The 24,506-nt window shown below is 41.3% G+C and overlaps 3 protein-coding genes across 5 annotated transcripts; 2 read left to right on the top strand and 1 right to left on the bottom strand.

Moving 5' to 3' along the window:
• Positions 1-666: 666 nt before the first annotated feature.
• On the top strand, positions 667-10,085 carry LOC119882810 (Rab interacting lysosomal protein). 2 transcript variants are annotated; one of them, XM_038693075.1, is made up of 8 exons: positions 667-1,334; positions 3,100-3,226; positions 5,126-5,247; positions 6,066-6,251; positions 6,581-6,750; positions 6,916-7,041; positions 7,161-7,259; positions 8,660-10,085. In XM_038693075.1, exons 1-8 carry the CDS (start codon positions 996-998, stop codon positions 8,784-8,786), a joined length of 1,296 nt encoding a protein of 431 aa, XP_038549003.1. In that variant the 5' UTR covers positions 667-995; the 3' UTR covers positions 8,787-10,085. The 2 variants fall into 2 exon arrangements, with proteins under 2 accessions (XP_038549003.1, XP_038549004.1); XM_038693076.1 differs by having other exon boundaries at positions 670-1,334; positions 3,103-3,226.
• A 50-nt stretch (positions 10,086-10,135) lies between these two features.
• Positions 10,136-18,142, top strand: scarf1 (scavenger receptor class F, member 1). 2 transcript variants are annotated; one of them, XM_038693073.1, is made up of 12 exons: positions 10,136-10,238; positions 10,352-10,723; positions 10,974-11,035; positions 11,200-11,301; positions 12,050-12,590; positions 12,692-12,910; positions 13,879-14,007; positions 14,830-14,936; positions 15,058-15,169; positions 15,420-15,544; positions 15,785-15,922; positions 16,021-18,142. In XM_038693073.1, exons 2-12 carry the CDS (start codon positions 10,626-10,628, stop codon positions 17,151-17,153), a joined length of 2,766 nt encoding a protein of 921 aa, XP_038549001.1. In that variant the 5' UTR covers positions 10,136-10,238; positions 10,352-10,625; the 3' UTR covers positions 17,154-18,142. The 2 variants fall into 2 exon arrangements, with proteins under 2 accessions (XP_038549001.1, XP_038549002.1); XM_038693074.1 differs by having other exon boundaries at positions 10,143-10,238; positions 10,377-10,723.
• A 1,088-nt stretch (positions 18,143-19,230) lies between these two features.
• vtna (vitronectin a) lies at positions 19,231-23,948 on the bottom strand. The gene is made up of 8 exons (XM_038693068.1): positions 23,790-23,948; positions 22,855-22,974; positions 22,306-22,755; positions 22,026-22,165; positions 21,775-21,931; positions 21,472-21,624; positions 20,907-21,377; positions 19,231-19,742 (listed from the first exon to the last, which is right to left on the bottom strand). Exons 1-8 carry the CDS (start codon positions 23,845-23,847, stop codon positions 19,624-19,626), a joined length of 1,668 nt encoding a protein of 555 aa, XP_038548996.1. The 5' UTR covers positions 23,848-23,948; the 3' UTR covers positions 19,231-19,623.
• Positions 23,949-24,506: the final 558 nt, after the last annotated feature.

The raw sequence follows: 24,506 nt of genomic DNA, 5'->3' as shown, positions 1-24,506 counted from the left end.
TGCTTAGTTCATAAATATGTGAAAGGAGATACTTACCACTCTCTCCCCCATTAACTGCATCTGAGCTCATTAATTGACCGTTAGTTACTCTCTGTGCAGCCTCAAGTAAAGTGAGTAATTATATTAAGTAATCCCTCTTACCGCATGACTACCTGACCATTAATTAACCTTCATGGGTCCCCCTCATATCACTTTGCTTGGACGCTAACTGATGATTAAGTAATGACTAATGTCATTACTAGTTTAGTGCAGCTCAGTGGCTGACGAGTCAATCAAGAAATTCGCATATTGACTAATGATTCATTAGTATATTATCTCTGTCTGATCTCTAGTAACAAACCCTTATCATCTATAAAGTTAAATATTATTATTGGAAATACATTTTAGCAATTATCAGGTCGGTCCTCCTTAACTACTCACAGGTTTGTGTGCTGTGTTGTAAACTGTTACCAAACTACTTTTATTTTAGTTGTGTGGTTGACATTGATTGGACAGTTATAGGTCGGCGTTTTCTGACTGCAGATCTGGAGGAAATTCAATGTTCACGCTCTAGTGCATGCATCAGTATGCTCGACCTGGCAGGCTAGTTTCTACATGTAGATGTGTGGGTATACTCGAATTACATTGGTCAGAAAAGTAGGAGGATCTTGGACACTGCAGGAGCACTAGTGTGCTGGACCGTGCAGGCAGCCTTGTAGTACATGGCATTGCGGAGTACTCGATGTCCTTGTATTATTTTTTATGCAGGCTGAGTTAATATGTCTATAAAGTAAAGAGATGCGTGACGTGTTGTTGGAAGAGGAGCAGGTCAAGTCCAGGCGTGTCAGTAGCGCGGGCTCAACAGTACACGCACTTTAAACTTTCCACCAGCAACTAGTTTGTTGTTTTCACTTCTATATAATCGTCTTGTTTTACGGCCGGCCGTCATGTTGCGCTGACGAGCTACTGTCAGTTTCGATAGCTGAGACAGAGCATGTGAACTAAGCTGTCCGGACATGGAGGAACCTGAAGCACAGTCAGAGAGCAGAAACACAGAGGGCTGTTTTGACAGGACCTTCTCGGCTCTAACTGTGGACGACGTGTATGAAATAGCCAAGCTGATCGGCGCCGAGGTGGAGAAACTGATCGACGGCTGTGGCAAGGACAGCGTCGTGGGTCTGGTGCCGAAAATAGTGAAAGTGCTGGAGCTGCTGGAGAGCTTCGCGTCGAGGAACCATGCTCACAAACTGAAGGAAGAGGAACTCCTCAAGACCTTCGAGACGATACAGCTGCAACAGCAGAAGAAACGCACGGGGAAAGAAAGCGAGGAGGGCAACGATAAAAATGAAATACGGGTGAGACAGACATGGGCGCTTTTAATCACTCCAGCATTTTGCAAACACTATGCCAACGGCGCTATTCCCTGTTAACGTTATCCTAGGTCAAATATATTTTGTTACAGTGCGTCAATTAAACCGTAGTAACGACTGCGTTATTGTGTCGTTACCATAGGTCGTGACCAACAGTTAACAGGCAGGCCAGAGACAAGCTAACGTTACGTTACAGTAACGTTAACAATTTACGTGGGCGACGCCTTCCAAACGGAGCCAAAACATAAACATTATAGACTTGTATGGAGCGTATTAAATTCTTACACTGTATTGATTTTTATTATCTGAACCGTTATCTGATATATAAACGATAACAGTAATAGTAGTAACTAGTGATATCACTCACAGTGGCTGCCAATCTGATTGATATCAGTGATTTATGTTGCCAACTTTGAGCTGAAATACCTGCCGTGTCTGAATCGTCAAGGCAACCGCTGCACGACAGTTATTTGGCAGTTATTTAACGTTAGCGGGGTTGTAACCAGTTGTAAATGAAGGTTAGAAAATGTTGTCAGAATTTTTTTTCCCTCCTATGTTACCAGTGATTCGTGTAAAATGTTTAAAACTGTAATGCGACACAGCAGTGATTTTAGCTAATTATCTTTAGTAGGAGTAGGACAATGCAATTTATAACATTAAGCTACCTTAGCTAAAAATAAGCTAGCTAACGGTAACGTTAGCCTAAATTCACTTGAATGCCAAGTATCAAAGTTAAAGCAGACTATTCATTCTTTAATGATATGGATTTACAAAAATCACTATTGTTGATGGGGTTTGTGGTATAGCAGCTTATTGTAAAGTGTAACGTTACACTACTGGGCTAACAGAGTAAAGTGGGCCACTGGGCCCCAGGGCATTTTCACTGGGTAATTAATAGTGTAAGTTAGCATATGTGGTTTGTTGCTATTCAGTTAACGTAAACTTTGATTGGCAGTAACGGTATACAGTCTCTAAAGCATGATATCAGGGCTTAATGGGACCCCAGCAGCTGAATATTGCCTTGGACACCCCCAAGCAGGTTAATCTGGCCTTCAGTCTGTTGTAAAACCTCATTCTGTAAAGTAAACACACAGCAATGTGGGTGTCAAATAATTGTTTAATACTTTAGTTGTAATGGAGTAAAAGTTTAAAGTCTCACAAAATAAAATAATAAAAAGCCGCACAAATGCCAGCGTTCCAAAAACTGAAAAGTACAACATAGTAACAGGGCTTTAAACATGAATACTCTTTATTCGTACGGTTCATGCTGCAGTGTTATAAAGTGTGAAATTCATACAGTTTGAACTATTATGCTGCTGTGACATTAGGACAGTACATGCAGAGGGAAGTGGTACTGTTCTTCCACAGCATGAGTTTGCCATAGTAGTATATGTAATTGTTTACAACAATTGTTTTTATTGTTGTGAAACTGTGGCAACCAATCTTTTAAATGGTTTGTAATTATTTCAGTGCACTGTGGACATGACAGCTTGTTAAAATCATTGCTGAGAAAGTAAATGGATTTGCTGTTGATTTGTCTTGGAACCGTTTCAACAAAACATCCATAATGACTTCACTACAAATGACACACCCGCCTGAACAGATCCTATTTTGCCATAGTCAAATTCCTACATGCTCAAGAGATTTGAACAGCACAAGGGGCAGTTACATCAGCTCTTGTTTTTTCCAGAAAGTTTAGTACCATTTCCATGAGATTATGCATTTACAGTCTGTATCCCATCCTCTCAAGCAGGAGCTGCAGCAGAAGGAGGAGCAGTGGAGAAGGAGGTGTGAGGAGCTGCAGGTCCAGGTGCAACAGCTGCTGGAGGACAGGGAGGAGCTGCAGAGCAGGCTAAAGGGCAGCCATGCACAGGAAGGTTAGGATTTTAAAGTTAAATGTAAAATATGCTATGGGTCTTGCTATCTGGACTGTGTGTTTAAAAGCAGCCTTTCATGGTTCTACACTACGTATTGTTTATACTACTGAATATACTACGGAATCTTAGGGTTTTTTCCCCCCATTAGCTCTTCTTTAAACAAGCATATCAATCTCAGGGCCATTTGGTTATGTAGATTTACTTCTCCAGTTCAAGAATGCAAATGTATGTAACTCTACTTTCTGTGAAAAATGCTTCTCCACCCATTTCTATACAGATTCAATGCAGCTGGTTGACAGATAAACACTGATGTTTAACACAGTCAAACTGGTTGTTTCATAAAGACGATGCACTGGGAAAAAAACAGAAAAAGTAAATATTTGCAGAGTAGGTTTGTATTTTTACTTCTTAGATAGTCCATATTTTGTAAGAAAAGCATAACTGTAATGCTCTGTTGGTGCACATCATTTACATTTGACATATAGTTCATCCGTTTTGTTTAATAATTTGTTTAACAAAGTGAAACAGAAAAGATCCTACATCCCAGCTTCGCTTGTGTTCACTGATACATTTCAGCATACTGAAAACTCACCACGGTAATGTGACCCAGAGGGGGGAGTCGCTTTTGCCTGACTCGTTCTCTTGTTGGAAGGAAACATAATGTTTTAAAACTCTTGTGATTTATTTGACAAAGGCCATGTGGCAGGTGAATGTGATCATGAATTTCATGTGATAACTGCGACTGCTATCGGGCTCCCACAATTCATTCAGCTGAGGTGAAGTTCACATGTGCTGTTGATTATTTCAGTACAAGAATTGAAGTGTATGGGACTAAATTATAGTTTAAAAGGCACACCGTGCTGCAGCGCCAGCATGTTCAAAGGCTCTCTTTGTTCAGATCATTGAAAAACCAAAAAACATCTCTCCATGAATAGTCATGAATGGTATGTAGCTGAGCGATAGCTTTGTTTTTATTTGCTCAAGTTTTGAGATATCCACATCAGACATGTCTGTCATGAATGTTATTTGTGGTATGTTTGCATTACAGAAATACATCTGAGAAACTCAACAGTAAAATGTCTTTCTGAACACAGTGTCTCATTCACTCTGGATAATCCACAGACCTCGCTGTTAGACGTTTTAGTAAAATAATAGTTCCTATGAAAACTGCTCTGTGGCTTATCCTAATTTATAGGCATTTGTAATCCGGGAAAAAAACTTTTCCAAATGTTTTTTTTTCCACTGCTGTGAGCACCACAAACGAAATTCTATTTACCTTTACAGTACATGGTGGGATAAGAACTTGGGCACATAAAACCAAAACTATCTGGCAAGAAAACACAAGAAGCAAGCAAGAGATTTTTTTTTGTGATTTGGGTGAACTTGAACCTAGAAGTATGTATCCTCTGTCACTTCTGCAACACTTTGATTAAAGTAGTTAATCATAGGTCATATGTTAATAACTTGTTATGTGATTATTTCATCTGTTTCATGTTGATTGTTATACATTTTCTTAAAGGAGAAGAGGGCTTGCAGTATACTCTGACCACTGTATTTACATAGTTTAACTGTCTCAGAAGAATTACTATTGTCATATTTCTTTTACCATGTAAATGGTAGGATTGGCTATAATGAAAATATCCAGCTTTGATGTATGTCTTCATACCCTGTATGCACTGTATCACTCAACTTTCTGCATTTCCCATGGTTAGTTTATTACATTATAGATTAGTCAAAATGGCAGATCATCAATTAACCATATAATGTAAGAATACACTACCTATTCCATCATTGCAAAGAGGGATAGAAAAAGGTTTTACACAAAACAGGTTTCTTTGTCTTACCCTGTGTGTGTGTGTTTGTGTTTGTGTGTGTATGTGTGTCTGTGTGTGTGTGCAGACCGTGTCCAGCAGCAGGAGCGAGAGGTGATGCTGAAGCTGAAGCAGGTGGTGGACAAGCAGAGAGATGAGCTGCGGGCCAAAGTCCAGGAGATAACCGCCATCTCCAAAGAGGTGGAGGCGGTAAGCAGACACAAACACAGTCTGCACATGCACACTGACACAATCTCATTAGACTGGAAAGAAAAGCCTTGAGGTAGCTGTCACCTTTGCTGATCTGCTGTAACACGTGGACACATAAACTTTTATAGTATATATGGCTGTGGCTACAAAGGCTGGCTTCCTTAAAGGCATGTTGGCTTTTCTCATAACAGTAGTGTTTATTATGTTACTGTCACGCTAAGATTATGATTTTTATATATTTGTACATAGAGCCTTGTAAAATACGCACATAATTAAACAGTCATGTATCACAGGCAGAATCAAATAACACATTATGTAATGTAAGGTAGTGTGTTCACTATCAGGGAAAGAGGGAAGTGATTATACACATAGTTAGTGGTTGTGGATTAAGCTGCATTTAAGACAAGTCTGCACAGACTTTTCACCCCCACCCAGCTGCTGTGTGTGTGTGTGTGTCAAGGCATGTGTACCACATGGTTTAAATAGCACACATTACTGGGTGTGTATTTGTTAATGTTTTGCAGTCAGTTGACTTGAGTGAAAGGCTGAAAAAAACAACTCATGGTCAACTGAACCAGTTTCTCTGTTTGCTCAAATGGCTGCCTACATTTTTTTTCACCCTTAAAATGAATGCTACACTTGTGTCGACATTGTGTGGTTTCTTTCCTTCCCCTCTTCTCCCCTAGGTTCAGGCCTGGCTTGTTTGTTTTCGGTTGAACTATATTCATATATGATGGGACTTTAAACCTGTTTAGTAGGTCTACTTGCAACTGCTCGTGTGTTTGTGTGTGTGTGTGTGTGTGTGTGTGTGCGTCCAGCTCCAGGAGCAGTTGGAGCGCTTCATGAAGATGAATGCGGAGTTGCGACACAAGCAGAATGTGATGCAGGCCCAGCTGAGGACCACTGTGGAGAGGAAGGCTGACATGGAGGCCGACCTGAAAGAGAAGAACAAAGAGATAGAAAACCTCCAAGCACAGCTGGACAGAACCAACAGCAACAGCCCTGTATGCATGCATCTTACACATGATGATTTATATATATTTCACATGAAGTCTTATGTCTCACATCTACTTGTCTATAAAAGGGGCCTTGCGCAGATTAGCTTTTGTTACGTTTATTTATGCAGTTCAAAGTAAATGTGTGACGTTGTGGGACAATTAACTTATTCTACTGCTTCACTCATTCTAAAATGTTCTAGACAAGATTTAGAAAGTGAATGTAAAGCTTGAGCTACTTATCAACTAACATCTTCTTTCAAATCTACACCAACCAGATCAAACTATCAGCATTTTAGTAGTCTGTATGACCTGATGACTCTCCCTTCTCCCATCAGTCCAATCCAAGTCAAACAGCTCGTGAGGCAAAGGAAAAGCCGACGGTTGACCATAAGGATCCCGATCAGCCGTGCTTCACCAAGAAGGAGGTGCGAGACATCATTTTCGAGAGGAACGAGCTCAAAACAAACCTCTTCCTGGTGCAGGAGGAGCTCAGCTACTATCAGAGGTGGGTCTACTTCCTTTTGAGGACGTCTTTTAGTTCTGACGTTTATTAGTAAATTGAGGCTAGTTTAAATGTAGATACATTGATTGTTGGGTATGTGGATGATGTAGTTTCTTACCTCTGACGCATTGTTTACATGTGGATGAATATGTTTGCGTGTCTGTGCAGGGAGATCCTGAATGAAGAGAGGTGTCCAGGTTTCCTGTTAGAAGCTGTCCGCTCTGCCATCAAAAAAAGGAGAACACTCATTAAGGCAAAGATGCTGGGAATTCCTGTGAGCGAATGCAGCAGCAGGTCTCTTAAATACACACACCGCACCTACACACACAACACAATTTTGTTATATCCAGAAATAATGGGTCGATGTAGAAATATGTTCAGAAGAGAACACGGTTTTGTTGTTGTTGTTCCAGTGACGAGGAAGAGAGGAGTTCTTTGTTTGGGCAGACAGAAGTAGATGGTACAGAAGTTGACGGCAGTGGAAAACCGACTGAGTCACGCATTCGAAACCTGTGAGTACAACTTACCCAGGCTGGTATTGCCGATACCAATACTTTTTACATATTTTATTTCTAGTTTAATGTGACCTCCCTCTCCCGTTTCAGTATTTATTAGAGAAATAAGGAGTAGGCTGTAGCCATACCAATTCAAAATAATCAAACTACTGTCATATTCTTTAATTATAATGAAAATATCCTGCTCAGAACTGCTGCTTCATAACATCATCATATTATTTTGACTTAATCTCAGATATTTAGCAAAGTTTGCGGTGTTGCCAAAGTATTTCACTGACTTTGCACACACATCACACAGAGCAACATTATTACCTTCACAACTAAAATACAGCCAGACATGACTGTTTTTACAGTCAGCCAGAGTCAGTATTCAATCTCGGGAAATGTAAAGGGCTTCAGCGGCTCACTTCATAGAAGCTCGGTCACAGAGCCGTAGCGCAAGCATGACTTTGACAGGCGGAAGGAAAAGTAGTTCCTATCAACCTAGTAGTTAGACCATCCTGGTGACAGTAAGATACTTATGATAAAACACACACTCACTCCAAATGACTTTAGATATCGATCCTTTTATATGTGTATCGATCCTAGAGCAGGAAACGTTGGTATCAGAAATATCGATACTTTAGGAACGATCCACAGATCACTACTTGAAATGTAGGCTTCGGTTCTCTGAAATAAATAAATAAATAAACGAAAAGTAAGGACTTTTACTCTTTCATTTTAGTTACTTTTAGTTAGTTTTGCAAACCTACAACATAGTTTTAGTTAGTTATCGTTTTTTTTGTAAAGCTTCGTTTTTATTTGAGTTAACGGCAATGTTTTTTCTCATCTAGTTTTCGTTATTCCGTTCGTCTTCGTTTACGATAACCTTGGTTGTGTACTAATGACAGAGATCAGACAGCGATTCTCTGCACAGGATTATCTTGATGCCATTTGCTTGAAGCATGGGAGGGATGTGAACCCTGAGGATTTACCAATTGAAGCGTAATGCTTTAACTTAATATGTTCTTACAGTGTTGACAGTGTTTCTTACAGTACTTTAGTAATATGTTCAGACTCACGTTCATGTTTTTGGTCAGGACTGAAAATACAGCTGGGTCTTTTTTGTTGCCCAGAATCTCCAAAGAGAAACAAGTAGAGAGCATTTCTGAAGATGAATGATCAATTAAACTCTAAACAACTGTGGCATGTTGCACTGTAACCCTCAATGAATGTGAAGCAAGAATAAAAAAGAGCCATAAAAACTAAATGAGGAACACCGCAGACATCATTTGTGACTCAATGCATCGGTTTAAACTCTCTCTCTCTGTCACTGTCCTGAGATCTCTATATTTAGCTGTTATCCCTGAGTACAGATCTTAACCTCAAGCCCGTCTTTTCTACTCTGTCGGCTGCAGCTTCGGCTTCCTGACTCGGTCGGGCAGCAGCCGGAGCCCCACCCACATGAGCAACTCAGCCTCCAGCTGGGAAATCATTGGCGACTCAGAAGCCACGGATGAGACGGAGCAGCAACCGTGCCCTTGAGCCTGGTACTGACCACAGAGATTTCCCCAAGATTGTCTCCCATGTGATCTGAAACAGACATTCTTCACCTCTGTCACAACAGAAAATCTGGTTGGACATTTGAATGCAGCCCCAGTGTGTATAACACAAAAGCACTATGTGAGTGTGAGGAAAGAGAAAGTGTCCACCTTTTTAAACAAACTCTTCAGCTTTCTCTTTTGCTTTTTATTTTGATCATAATTACTTTCACTTTCCTTTTTGTTTCTTTCACTCTTGCCCCAAATCCCCTGACTTTTTCATAGAAGTGATAAATAGGAGGAAAACTATTTAACTACAAAACATGTGGTACACAGCGTACTGCAGTATTAAGAGGGATACTTTCTTCAAAATAAATATAAAAAGATGCTTCCTTATTTATGATATATGCCAATAGATCCTCAAACAATTTAACACCAAAGACATTACAAAGGTATATATTATGAAATCAAACTCTCCACTTGTAATATGGAGAACAGTATATTAAGGTATTAAGAGGGTGTTTTATTACTATATATTTTACCACAACTGTATCATGAAACCTTTACCTCAGTGGGGGAATTTTGAAGACATGTATTTTAATTGTTTAAAGTGTTTACTCGTGTATTTTTCATGATTTTAAGCACTTGTATGCTCAAAAGGAAAAAAAGAAAGTTGTAGTCATAATACCAGCCTGTTCCAGCAGTGAGTGCATTTTAACCCCTTAAGCCTTAACTTGCTGCTTGTATTGTTTTGAGTCATTGCACAGAGCCAAAGCCTTTGGCTGGTGTTTCTTTGAGGGTGGTGCCATAAATGTGCATGTGTACGTGTGTGTGGAACAGACTTCTGCCTGTTGGTTACTTCACATTAAAAGGAAGCAATGAGCTTCCTTGTGGAAATGAGAAATACCGTGTTTATATTTATTTTTTTTAGTTCCCACATTAGCTGACGAGTTGCCACAAAGTAACCACACTCACTCTGTCTGACCCCTCTGTTCCCTGTAAATGTCTGACGGTAGCACTCACACTCAGACAATGACACATTGGTGTTGTATTTGTTGAGAGACAATGTATGACCTTCCAATCAGATCACGTTTTCCTGAAATAGTGTTCGCAATTTATTTTTGTAAGAATGTTTTTAATGGAACGTTTTCACAGACGAAAGCAGATCTAAGATGTCATTTAGGATGTGAGGGAATTTTATTGATGAAATGTGATAAAACAAATCATAATGTGGAGTTTCTCTGTGATAGCGAGGTCTTAAGATCCAATCAAATCCATTAAACACATTGGATTGAACATCAAACTGATCTCAGTGCATTTTTTTCCTTCATTCAAGAACAAAACACACCCTACTGTTTCTTTACAGGAGCTGTAAGTGTTCACGTGATCATATATGAGGAGGATGAAGGCTTCATCATGCCCTGGAAGATTGTCAACAATAGATTCTGGGAAAAAGGTGATATCAGGGGTGTATTTGTCTGTGTTTGCCTGTGTCCCACCAGTGTGTGCGGCGAGTTTTGTGTGTTCGTGTTCGTCCATCTTTAAAAAGCTCTGTGTCTGGCTGAATAGAAGGAAGTGACTCTGACTTCCCCAGGAAATGGGAAGAGGAAACACAGGGGATCGACCTCTCTGGCTGCAGTGGAGCCACAAGACGACTCACAGGAGAGAGAGAGAATGGGAAGGAGGGAAGGTTGGAGGGTTGACAGAAAGAGAGATACTGCCTTTCATTGTGCGCCCTCTGACTGGAAGGAGAACAAGCTGAAAAGATAGAAAAAAAGCCAGGAGCAGTCTGGACATAAAGACGTGAGCCAGAAAGATATTTGGTTTTGGATTTGGTGTGGAGATGAGGGTTCTCCTTGGAGCTCTGAGTGCTCTGATCTGCTGCTCGTTGTCCTCACACACACTGGATCCTGCTGGGAGGAACGTCTGCCACAATATCAGGTACACTTCAACTTTACCTTCACTCACGCCTGTTATCTTTTCACTGCTGTGTCAATTGAGTATTTTTCTGAGTGAGTAGTATTCCTGTGACAAATTGTAGGTATTTCTCAAGGACTGTTGGACTTTGCTGGATTGGTCTGAATACAGCCTAAATTCTATATCTTCTTTTCCTTTTAATTATTTCGTTAAAGTTAACAGACCAAGCTGGCTGTTTTATTTGCTAAGTTTTTATTATTTTCTGTATATTCAGGGACCCCTCCACCCTGGTTTGTTGCACTGGATGGCGTCAAGAGGGAAAGGAGTGCACTATACGTGAGTTTTAACTATTCAAATGGAAAGCATTCTGCAGGAATTATGCTTTTTACTGCCTACATATTTGCTGTGTTGTCCTGATTTCTCACTCGCTGGTATGCTGAATGTCTGTCGGTGTGTGTGTGTGTGTGTGTGTGTGCGTGCGCGTGTGTGTGTGTGAGTAGCTGTGTGTGAGGGTGAGCAGGCCTGCCTGAAGGATGAGATCTGTGTGTATCCTGGAGTGTGTCGCTGCCCACCTGGCTACTACGGAGCTCACTGTAAAACACGTGAGTCACACTGAACAACAGGAGCTGTTTAGCATTAATTAACTGATGTGTGTGTTTTGTCAGTTTGATTTACAATGCACATATTGCAAGTATTTCAGTTTTGCATAAAGTGACTTAAGTTGATACTAATATCATAAAACTGTAAATGTTTCTCATAAATAGCATTTGACCTGCTCCGGTTTATCACACACTGTATAATGTGGCTCACTGACCCCTTTGCTAAATGAAAAGATTATTTAAATACCAAACAACAATAACGTGACTCACTGCAAGATCATTTATTGTAAGAAACCAGTGATGGAAGAAGTATTCAGATCTTTAACTTACATCTAAATACCAATACAACAATATAAAAGCATTAAAAGGAATACCTCATTCAAAATCCTATTTAAGGTACAGAAGTATTATCAGCTAACTGTAATTACAGTATCAAAAGTAAAAGTACTTGTTCTTCAGAAAAATTGCCTTATATTGTATTATACTAGCACATTATTGTTATTAATACATCAGGAAAAAAAGTTAAAAAGTTAAGGGGCCAGTGGTTTTCAACAACACATTGTATTTTACTTATTACGTATTTTTATTTATGAAAAGTCGCAAGTTACTACTGTCAAATGTAGAAACTGCAATATTAGTCTCTGTATTATATAATATTGAAGTATAGTACTTGAGTAAATGTCCTTACATTCCACACACCGTGTTTTTTGCCCAGTATTATGCATTTCATGTATTCTCTGTGTTTGGTCAGGCTGTCCTCCTGAGTTCTGGGCCTCAGATTGTCGCCAGGTGTGTCAGTGCCACCCACATGGCCGCTGTCACCCCGTCACGGGTGAGTGCACCTGCAACCCTAACCGCTGGGGTCCGCTGTGCCAGAACGCCTGCAAGTGCGCCCGGCATGGCCACTGCCACCCCGTCCACGGTAACTGCACCTGCAACGAGGGCTGGTGGACGCCATCCTGCTCCAAACCGTGCCAGTGTGTCAGCGAAGGATCTGTTGGCCCCGGCTGCGACCAGCTAACAGGCCGGTGTAACTGCAAGAGGGGCTACTGGGGTATGAAATGTCCCGTCACTTGCAACTGCTACCTGTCGGCATGTAATGAGCGTACCGGTGTGTGTGACTGCGAGGAAGGCTGGTGGGGACCCAGCTGTGACCGGCGATGTAACTGTGACCTCAAACACAGCAGCTGTGACCCAGCCAACGCGCAGTGCCTGTGCCACCTGGGGTACCAGGGTCTCTTCTGCAACAAGCCCTGTGAAGCTGGGAAGTATGGCAGTGGTTGTAAAATGAGGTAGGTGTAACGTAGGATACATTAGTTTGTTTTAAATACCTGTGTCAATGTTAACTCTCTCTCTCTGTCTCTCTCTTTCTGTTTGTATCTCCTGTCCTAAGCTGTGGTTTCTGCAAAGACAACCAGCTCTGCTCTCCCACTGATGGTGCCTGTGATGCCTGTGAGCCCGGCTGGAATGGTACACGCTGCGACCGCTCGTGCCCGTCTGGTTATTACGGTGACGGCTGTCAGGAGAATTGTCCACGTTGCAGAAATAATGAACCCTGTGAACCAAAAACTGGGAGATGTTGGAGGTGTGACCCTGGATGGACTGGACCCAGGTGCGCATGCGCGTTTGACCCATACATGACCATGCTGTTTTTAAGTTACAGCGAAGGTTATCGCATCATTTGGTTTTTCAGGTTTTAGTCTAACAAATGACTACATACAATACAATACAATGATTATATTACAACCAACCATTTTACAAAATACATCATGAGACAAGGCAATTATAGAGTTGACATGTATAATAATAATAATAATAATAATTACCTCTTACTTTATAAATGTTTTATTAAAATACATCAACATAAGATCAGCAAACTTCTTCAGTCTTAGAAATATCCTACAACCCTGTCAGCATATCAAGCGACCCCATACTGGGTCCCAACCCAAAGTTTGAGAACATATACCATACGATATCAGCATCTACATCTCAGTCATCTGTTGGTTACCATTTCTTTCACCTTGTTATGAAAATGAACCTGCAGAGATTTCAACATGCTTCTAAGTCAGTCTGTCATAGTTATTTTAATAGTAGTTATTTCTGTCCAAAGGTACATTATCATCTATCTGGGAAGTGAAAACACTTCCCTATTGGTGCATACAGCTTTTGTTTTTGCTGGTCACAGCTCACTACTTTGTTGCCATTCACTGACAACATGTGATGAATAAGCAAACAAGTTCATTGATTGATTTTCATACTTTGTGGAAATGGATGCAGATAGCGGCCTGGAAGGAGGAACATCTAGCTTAAAAGTACATCAGTCAAATACATTACTTTTATAATGATTAAAAGTTGTGTGAAAATGCTCGTTGATCTTGTCTTTGCTTCACATTTCTAAAGAGTGTGTATACTTTAAATGGATTGATACATGTGTGGGACAAATATCCACATAAAAGTGAACAAGACTAAAATCAGTTGAAATAGTTACACATGTAGTGAGGCTGATGTTTAGGATTAGAAAATGAACTCTCGGTCAGATTGATGCCTATTACCATTTTCATCATCGCTCCCTCTCGCCAGGTGTGAGGAGGCCTGCTCGAACAGGACGTTTGGAGACGGCTGCAGCTTCCCGTGTGGCCCTTGTTTCCACGGGTACTGCCATCACGTGACAGGAAGATGTGTCTGTCAGCCAGGCTTTCAGGGAGAGAGGTGAGCAAATGAAAGCAGTGTTTCGTTTTTGGACATAGTTATAGTTTAAAAAACACACACACACACACACACACAGATCATTTAACCAGCCACACCAACACACTTCGTTGACAGCATTATTCTTGTGATAGCTACACAAGTAGGATAAACTAAAATGAAACAGTTTCACTTTATGTTTTGGTTTTTAGTCATGCCTCTTGTTGTTATGAAAGCCTGAAAATGGCCGCGGTGTCAGCAGATTCTTATTCCTCTTAAACTGAGAGAAATGCTTTAAAATATGGATACACAGTCTTTAACCACATTATTAGCTAAACAGATCTAACTAGTAAATTTAGTCTAGGCAGCTAAATGATACATACACTATACCTTTGTTTTGAAAGATTTAGTTTTAATCCATTAACCACTACACTGAAACGTACATTACTGTTTTATGTTTGTCAACCTTAATATAAGTAGTAATGCCGTTGCGAGCATGGATCTTCTTTGCTGGTGCGTTCAAGGAACCTCTGGCATCCAAATAGCACTTTGCAGTCATGGACTGCAGTGCTGTTGAGGACAAACAGTCCTCAAACATGAAAAGATTCATGGGAATTAGCCTGAAGAAGGGGACTTTTGAAACCAAGACACATGTAATTTAAGTGTATAAAACAAAGTTGTTCAGTAAATGTAATTTGAGGTTAGCAGATTAACCTCCATTATGGTCCTTTTAATCTTCTTCTCTATGACTCTGCAATGTTTATTAGTCACTAAAATCATGATTCAGTGTTCATACACATTTTTTTTGCTGTAGTGTAATTACATGGTTTTATGTTTTTTTCCCAGCTGTAACAGCAGCTGCCCCGCCCTGCAGTTTGGCCCCAACTGTTCCTCTGCCTGTTACTGTGGTGAGGGGGTGCGGTGCCACCCAGTCTCTGGTGCCTGTCCCAACAGTATGTCCGTCTATCCGTCTGTCCATCCATCCATCAAAATGTATCTGTGTATACTGGTGCATGGATTAGTGTATGAGCCTGAAGGGCATCACATGTTTCTTGATGCGTGTGTGTGTATCAGGTGTCAGAGGTTCTGTAATAGCGGGCGTGCTGATTCCTTTGCTCCTGTTGCTCCTTGCTGTGCTCTGCTGCTGTTTGTGTTGTGGAGGAGGACCTGATGATGGCAAAGACAGGTCTGTACCTCACTTCCCTCTATCAACATTCATATCCACTTAGGATACTGTATAAGCCCAAACAGGACCATATTTATGTAACACTCCCCAGACTCTGGAAGTATTAACTTTTTAATTCTTCCTTAAAATTGGTAATTGTGATATTATCATGACATTTTTGGGTGGTGGAAAGACATTCAGTTCAACTACGGCACTGTGCAACAGTGTGAAAGTCTGACTATCTAAACCATTGTAACCTTCTTTCTTCCAGGGAAACTGTGGTGGATGGAGGCTTGTCTGTTCGGATGAAATATCACGTCTATAGAGTCCTGGCAAACATCGGTGCTGCACTTCCCTGCATCTCTAACTGGTCGTCTGGCCTGCCTCGTGTCACTGGTCAGTCCAGCAGCACAGTATTCACAGTATAATGCTGCATAATACAGTAATACATATGGTAATCTTTTATCATCATATCTCACAACATGGACAGACTTTTCAGTACAGAATGTATATAACATTACAAAAAAAAGAAAATTTTTACTAATTACTTAAATGAAAAGTATCTGAGCTCCTGAGAAAGTAAATGTGTCCCTATCTTTTATAATCTAATCTATTTTTCATGTCACACACATACAGTCTCTCACCATGACCCAGAGCTGACGTTCAACCACAGCTTCATTGAGCCTCCTTCCTCTGGCTGGGTGACTGAGGGGTCATCCTTCGACACTGACGAGGAGGAGGGAGAGGCGCTCTACTGTGTCCCTCCAAGGGAAGGTGGGAACATGGACACGCCAAACTTTACATTGCCCTCTTTTAGTGGTGAGCTCTCTTTTTATGTCGCTGAACTTCTTCTGTCTCTTTCTCTCTGGCAGACATCCCGGCAATGGCAGGTGGCGAGTTCCAGGAGATGAGCTCAAAGTGTAACATGTTCTTAGACCCATCCAGCTTCAGCAGTGAGGACATCACCGCGCCCTTCAACATCCCTCGCACCTCCAGCATCGCCAAATCCAAGCGGCCGTCTGTCTCTTTTGCAGAGGGCACCCGCTTCAGCCCAAAGGAGAGGCGTGGCTCGGCTCAGGACCCTGGCGCTTTGCCTGGACACCCACGCAACAAGCCCAAGTCACCCTGGGGGGTTTTGATGCTCTCTGCCCTCCAAAATCAGGCAAGTGCAGCTAGAACTGGGGAGGAAGATGGAGCTGAGGGTGAGGAGCATAAAGATGAAGTGGATGTGCAGGTGACAGATAATCAGGAGTCAACCTATGAGGTAGGGGACCAGGAAGTAGAAAGAACTCCATCCCGGGCCACGCTGCAGGTACCCGGTGCATCAGGACGAAGACGGACTATGTCCAACACAGCTACTCATAATGGGACTCAGCTGCCAACATCTGCCTCTGATACTCAAGTAGGGGTCTCAAATAAAGTCACCACAGTGCACGTGACGGTAGGTAAGGCAGGTAAGCCTGTTTCAAAGCTGGAGTCGAGCTCTGAAGGACCCGTTCAGGCCATGCTACGGCGACTTGGCAGCCTCCAGAGGCAAAGGGAGCAGGAGTCTGGAAGGCCCAAGCGTAAGGCACCTGAGGGGATCACCAAACCACCCAGGAAGAAGCTCGGAGCTCGGGCGAGTGTGTGGGAGCAGGGAGGGCCGCCAGGAGGGGAGGTTGGCATATGTAAGCCAATCAGAAGAAAGCATGCTTCTCTCAACTCCACTGACACAGCCGGCGCTAATGACACTCCACCAGAGAGTGGCACTCCAAAAAGGCCATTGTCGTTCGTTCTGCAGAGCGTGCCAGAGGTGGCTTCAGCTGACTCAGGGTCAGATCTGAGGGCTGAGGGAGACACAAGGCAGGGTGGTGACCCCAGTGCAGGAAGGATTGAAAGCAACTACCTGACTGTGGGACCAGCTGGAGACACTGCGAGTCTCACTGAGGTCATCGCCAATGAAGGCGCAGTGGTCAGTGTCAATGATGAACCCTGCTATGAAAATGTCATGATTCAACACTCATAACCTCTGAGAATCTAATATGTCAGCAGGTCTGATCCAAATCCTACAATGCTAAAAGCACACAGGTAGTAACTACTGTAAATCTGAGTAAATTACAGCTCGGTGATTTTTTAATTATGGTGTCACTGGTCAAAGTTATGTAAAAGAACAGCTAATATTATGCAGAATTTGTGACAAAAATATCTACTATAATATCTGTGTCTTGACTCAGAAGGGATAAACAGACACAAAGACTGGAGAATAGTCTTTTATGGAAAATCATTTTGAACATCTGGCTTGTACAAGGAAGACGAGAGCAAAAAATCGGAAACAATATCATAGTAGTTGGAAAACATCACAAACTCTGTTCTTAAATCAAGCAACTGGTATAATTTAATCAAATAAGATTTGAGTAAATAAGATTTGACTCTGCTGCTTTACTGATGTTTTTATTTGTCATGGATAAAAGTACAAGAACAGACTGGAACAGGTTGTAAAAATGCAATAAAATGTGACTCATTCTGAATCACTACTCAGCACACCCTTTAGACATCTGTCAAAGGCCCCTACAATTCGACAAGGCTGCTTTGCCAGTGGATTATAGTTTTATATTTTGCCCTCTTACCAGTAGAGGTCAGAAAACTGTAATTGTAAGAATGTTTTTACATCTACGAACTTTAGTCAAAGTGCCCTCAAGCACAAATGCACCTGTCACGTAATGCTGCTGTCGGGTGAAACCCACATTATTGCAATTCAGGGAGTTTTCTTTTCATCATGAAACCTCCATCATGTCATGAGAGTTTTCAGTTTTCCTATTCACTGTATGTTCACCATTACTAATGAAAATAAACACATTGAAATTTGTTGATACATGATTTAGAAAACATCTCTGAATTACTGTCTGTGTGGGTATTTGAATGTATTTCCTCAGATCTTTAGTAAAAGTAGAAATACCACTCTGCAAAAATAATCTGTTGCAAGTCAAAGCCCTTAAAAGTAGTGTTGTAGTACTCGAGACCGGTCTTAAGACCACTTTTTGATGGTCTTGGTTTCGTCTCAGACTCGACCACATTTGTACTTGGTCTTGTCTCGGTCTCGGACATTGAGGACTCAGGATTTTATTTCAAGACCAGTCAAGCCACTTAAACCATTTAAAGTCCTGACCCCTCTGGACATATGTGAAAGCATCACACAAATTTACCTTCCATTGACCCCATACCCAAGAGGCTGGAGGCCCCTAGTGAGACTAGTTATATGGCAGTGTTTTAAAGATGGTACTCATGAAATTCCCATTACAACCATAACTTTGGGAATATCAATAAATTGCTTTTGTATTGTTGGATTTATTTGTTAACATCCTAACTTTGATTGGATGTAAAACATATTGCTTCAAATGCAACCAATAACCCTAATTAAAAAAGTGTTGGCTATCCCCCCTTCCCGCGATGGTAGGCGTGGAAAAGGAGTGTTGAATAAAGATGCTTGTGTTGATTTCATCTGTAGGGGGCTACGCTGTCGATTCGACGCAGGAGTATAAATTGCACTTTAGTGTTTGTATGTGGGTGTTTTAATGGCAATGTGGATCTTTCAGATCAATTTAAGAAGTACATATAATCTTGTTCCACATTTTATTGTGTGTCATGTAATGTGGGGAACTGGACTTGGTCTTGACTCGGTATCGCCCTCCCTCGGTCTTGGTCTCGACTTGGTCTCAGACATTGAGGACTCGGGATTTAAGACCAGTCAAGACCAAGATAAACTCTGGTCTTGGTCTTGACTTGGTCTCGATTTGGGGGGTCTTGACTACAACACTACTTAAAAGTACACACACAAGGTCAGAGTGGCCCCTGAGTGATATAGTATTATATATATATGTATGTCATATTATTGGAATATTATTACCGCTGCATTCACACATATTCACACATCTGATTGAGGGGAGCTACTTTATATACTCCTGGTTAGTTTGAGCTCTAAAATTCATTATATGGATTGTATGTAATATCTGCAAATTATTATTGTAGTGCAGTAAAAATGACAATATTTCCCTCTGAAATGTGGTGTAGTAGAATTATAAAGTATAATAAACTCAAACTCAAAATTGTACTTTAATACAGTACTTTAATATAGTAAATGCTATATTCTGCCAATGATGCAATGTAACAAGCTTGTTAATTATTATGACAATGAAAAATAAGAAATGAGAAGCAGTGAATCTTTAAAATATAAAACCTTGTACCTGTTGACAACAGATTTCATAAAATCAAGCAGCTGAACTTTGGCCCTGACGAGCAGTGTGTGGACTTTCACTGATCTCCAATATTTGCTGAAGTTGACGAGCAGCTTGTTATGTGTTACACTAAACATGTTTGACCAGCTTTTTTATTTATTTATTTTTCTTTTACAGCCAACACTGCATGTTCTGGTTAAAATGAATCATTCATTATATACAAATTTAGTATAAATTGATCACTTTTAATATAAACATTTGAAACTACTTCTCTGCCCCGGAGGTGCCTGAACAGCCGAGCCAGTATTTGGCGATGGATCTGGGATATGGAGGCACGGCAGGGTCAACTCTCTTGCTCCTGAGGTCCACTCTGTAGTATTTATCTAGAAAACACATACAACAAGTCAGATTCATTTTCCCTCTCTGGATAACCTGAGATGAGCGGGATAGTCAGAGGCAGGTCAGAACTGGTGCTCTGAAGTCAAAGTATTAAGATCCTTTGATTCTAAGATTAAAGGGGGAACAGCACTGATTTTAGCCATCTGTTTCTTTGTCATGTGGACGAATAAATAGCATGTGAAACTAGTTATAATAAGTCGTCTGTGGCTAGAGGGAGGTGGGGAAAGTTTGATGAGATTACTGAGTTCCTGTCCACTCTACCAGCTGCCCTCGACATCTGTAACTCTTCTCACAGAGGTTTTCTTTCATCAGTCTGTCTGAAAAAAGCTCAGACAAGATCTTAGGAAAAAGGGGTGTTTTTTATTTTGAACAGGAAGGAGAAGCCCGCAGATGCGAAGCGAGAACATACCGGAAGTTGCAACCTGAGATGACAGTGTACAACTTCTCTTTTCATAGGTTGTCACTATTGTTTAGTTGAAGTATTTTTGTCCTGCTTCTGTGTATTCTTTGCACATCTGACCAAAGGCATTTCCTCCTTTGGATAATAAAGTTGGATTACAGCTCCCTTGAGATTTTAACAGCATTTAGAAAATACTCATAACATGCGCTGCTCTTAATTTTTGCTATTTCATTTTCATTGTAGCTAGCTCTATATTTAATGCCTGCTTAACATATTCTGTTTGCATTCTTAATTTAGTAATTTGTGCTGAAACCAACAGATGACAAGTAATCTGATAATCGCTTAAATGTTAAAATTATTCATTAAACGACAAACATTCACAGGTTACAGGTTCTCAAATGTGAGGATTTGCTGCTTTTATCAGTTTTATGTCACTGTAAATTACATATATTTAGGCTTTGGACTGTTGGTCAGACTGAAGAAGCTATTTTAAGATGTCATATTGGACATCAGTGAGCATTTTTCACTACTTTCTGATATTATAAAGAATAAGCAATTACTCAATAATGAATATAATTGTTAGAAGCAGCCCTTAATTGTAATACATATCTTAGTTTTCAATAGCAATAACTCCAGTTGGTTCATCCAGTGGGCTAAAGGTTGATTGAATGAATATGTTAAAATGTTTTGTATGACTGCATCACTAACCTACACTGCACTGCTCATGAATCTGTCCCTGTTGTGTTACCTCCTTTAAAGAAGTAGACGCTCTGCATGGGCAGATTCCTCTGGATGGACTCCCAGTGCAAACTGTCATCTCTGGAGTTGTAGTTGCCTCTGTTGTTCTGGTGGTAACCATCTCTTCGTCTGTTCTGGTCCCAGTCTTGATCCCACTGTCTGTCCCAGTCTCGTCCGAGCCTCTCCTCTATTTCCATCCTCCTCTCTGCCAACCTCAGACCCATTTCCATCCCCCTTTCCGCAAAGTCCTGTCCCATAGACCCCCAGAAGGGCGAACGGCTTTGCCTCCTACGACCCCACTGCTGGTTCCACTGCTGCCCTTGCTGTTGATCCCACTGCTGGCCAGGCCGGTAGTCATTGCGGCGACGCGTGGCCCTCCTGGGAGGGACGTACATTCTGCCTGTCATGGCAGCGTCCACTGGAGACTTGACGCCCTTCCAGTCCCTCTCAATGAAGTGGTGTTTGTCGTGATGCTGAGGCACTAAAGAAGGTTAGACAAACATGAAGCTGTACAAGTGACAACGCCTGCTTCTGCTACAAAACCAGTACAAATGATCTATAACACCGCAACTCACAGTCAGTGAAGAGCTCGCTAAAAAAACGTTCATAGTTGTTGTAGTATACGTCAGTGTAGCGCCTGAACACTGTGGACGGAGACGTCTCAGACATGGTGATACACTCTTCATGGGACGGCTGGTGCAAGAACTCATACTTGTAATACTGATCCGCTGGAGAAACCAACAAGATGCCCCAACTCACATTAAAGTAACTTTCTGTTATGCACAGTATATGAGAAATATTTTCCACAGTATCACACGTTCAAAATACCAAATATTCTCTAGAAATATCTGGACAAATTATGTGATACCTGGCTGTACCTTTGAAAAAATAGACCTTCTCTTTTCCGTTGTGACCAGGAGCAGGCAGAGCAAACGCTGCATCCACATGATCAGGGATTTTGTCAAAGCCCACGCTGATATCTCGAGGATAGTCCTCCTCCAGCACACCGTTATCAAACCTCCAGTACTTGTTTCCCTAATGAAAGTTTTTAAGTATTTGTTATCACAGCAGGCGTCTGACACACCTGTGACAGGTCAAATTAATACAAGATCACTTCCTGTGTCCCCACCTTGAAGATGTAAGTCTTCCCTTGACAGTTGACGCGGGTGAAGGCAGCATCAATCGGCCCGCTGATGCCCCACACGTCCTTTATGAGCTTTGGATAACCAGGAAGCACTGACTGCTGGTCCAGTTCAAAAAAGTAGTCCCCTAGAAAAAAAACTTAATTTCATAAACATTGTTCCCCTACAACAGAGAGAGTAGTCTACAGCAAACGGTAAACTTTGTAGAAGAAACCTTTATTAAATGTCAGATTACTACATTATTGGATTACATCGCCAGGCGCTCACCTCTGAAAGCATACATGGAGCCATTTTTCAGTTGCATGAAGGAGTCAAAAGGCCTCCCACTGCAGGCCACTGCGTCTGGGTCGGGGGCTTCAGTGGTGGCTGTTGTGACAGGAACAGTGGTCGCTGCTGCATCTGTCTGAGGGGGCTTGGTCGTAATTGGGTCATTCTGTGGAGGTGGCATTGTGTGTGAAACTGGTGTTTCTTGTGTAACAGGGATTTTCTCAAGCGTGGCATCCATCGGACGTGGGGGTTTGGTCATTTCTAGTGTGGTTTCTGGATGTTCCTGTGGTCTGCGACCAAAGTCTGAGATGGGCTGCTGCGTGGGCCTCAGCAGACGACTGATGGCGGTGAAAGGAGAGATGTCGTGTGTACGTCTCAAGGGAGGGGTGCCATCAAACAACTCATCATCATCATCATCATCCTCTGCAAACACAAACGTGTCTCCACGAGCTGAGGGGGAAAAAGTGATATCAGTGACCATTGTTCCCCGAACTATTGTGACTCATAACATGACCATATCCAAAACAAATGAGCAGAGAGGTTTCTTACTCGTCATGCCACAAACAACCTCAAAGTCAGAGCAGCAGCTCTTGTAATACTTGCACATGGAGTCACACTGGCACTTCTTCTGAGAGTCAAAGCCATTCTCACAGCGACCCATACAGGACTCTGAGGATAAATGAGTTAAAGAAAATAAATCACCTCTATTTTGTTGATGTATTTTTTTTAATGCTTCTCTGTTTTGTTTGCACCTCTAACAAAATGAATTTCATCCTTTGGATAATAAAGTTAAGTTGGATTTGATCACAGCTCCCCTGAGGCTTTGACAGCATGTCAGTAAGAAAAGACTCATGGGACATGTTGTTCTTTATTGTTAATAGTATTTTTTCTTGTCATTTTAGTTAGCTCTGTCTTCTTATCGCTTCCTGTTTGTATTCATAATTGAAATTAGTGCTGAAACAAACAGTTGATTGATTGATCAAAGAACAACTACTGTGATACTGACATAATTGTTGAAGTAATTTATCAAGCAGAAATGCACAAGATTCACAGGCCCCAGCTTCATAAATATGATAACTTGCTGCTCTCTATGTTTTGTATAGTATTAATTCTTAATAGATAATAATTGAACAAATGTTTTTGGACAAGAAATCACTTTGAGCTCTGGGCATTGGGCATTTTCACAAAGATAATGAATAAAATTGTTCATAGCAGTCCTAACTGTAATAAACACATCTGACAGGGCATCCAAAAGTTGATTACTCTGATTGCATCACCCTGTGATCTAACAGTTAAACAAATGAAGAATTTAATGAATTCATATATTGTTAAATGTTCTTTTATATAATATGTAGTTGTAGCTGCTGATAAGAGTCTGACTGTAACACGTTAATACTAGGATGAACAACAACCGGCAACACTCTATTTGTTTACCACAAATACTTTTCTGAACTATAAAGCTGATTTTTAAATATTTTACTTACCATCTGCAGATAAAGCCTGAGCGAGCAGAGCGAGCAGCAGCACGGCCCACAGCCTCATGTTGCCTCTGTTGTGCGAAAGGACAGAATGAGAAAGTAATGAAGGACCATGTGCTCCCAATCATTGGAAACATGTGTTAGTCACCCCACTTCCTTGTTTATTTTAACCTTATTTGCAAACCTCTCTCTACTCGAGCAAATAAACAGAGGCACAAAGAGAGAAAGAGATCGATAGAAAACCAAACTTTAAGCAATGTGACCAATCAGCTGACCTTGTTGCTTAATTGCTTTTTACTGCAATCTGTGGGTCATTTAGTGATCACAGAGCAGTGGCTCTATACAGTCTATGATTTTAAGTAATGCTACTCAGTCAGTCAAGACAAGACTAGACCTGAATGTAGCTTGTAACTATGAGGCCTCAGTTACGACCAAAGTACTGGCCTGTTGTGCCGTCTCTTAAAACACCCAGGTTACAAGCTTATAAATAGCCTATGGAGTAGTTTAAAAGCAAGGAAAGCAAGTCACACCAGACTTAATTTTTGTCTTTGTGTGTATGTACTTTTGTGTGTAATGTTCAAGCAGCAGTTTTGTTTTTGATAATGTACCAGGATTTTAGCAGTATGGAGGTCATGGGTCCCCCCTGGCACATCCATCCATCCTCAACCGGTTATCCTGCGTACAGGGTCGAAGGGGCTGGAACCGATCCCAGCTTACATCGGG

This window comes from Micropterus salmoides, unplaced genomic scaffold, assembly GCF_014851395.1.
Source record: "Micropterus salmoides isolate LMB-PRFRI ecotype aquatic unplaced genomic scaffold, ASM1485139v1 Ms_hic_scaffold_3, whole genome shotgun sequence".
NCBI classification, from domain to species: Eukaryota; Metazoa; Chordata; class Actinopteri; order Centrarchiformes; family Centrarchidae; genus Micropterus; species Micropterus salmoides.
The sequence above is the reverse complement of the archived record's forward strand: the minus strand, read 5'-3'. Positions and strand labels throughout refer to the sequence as shown.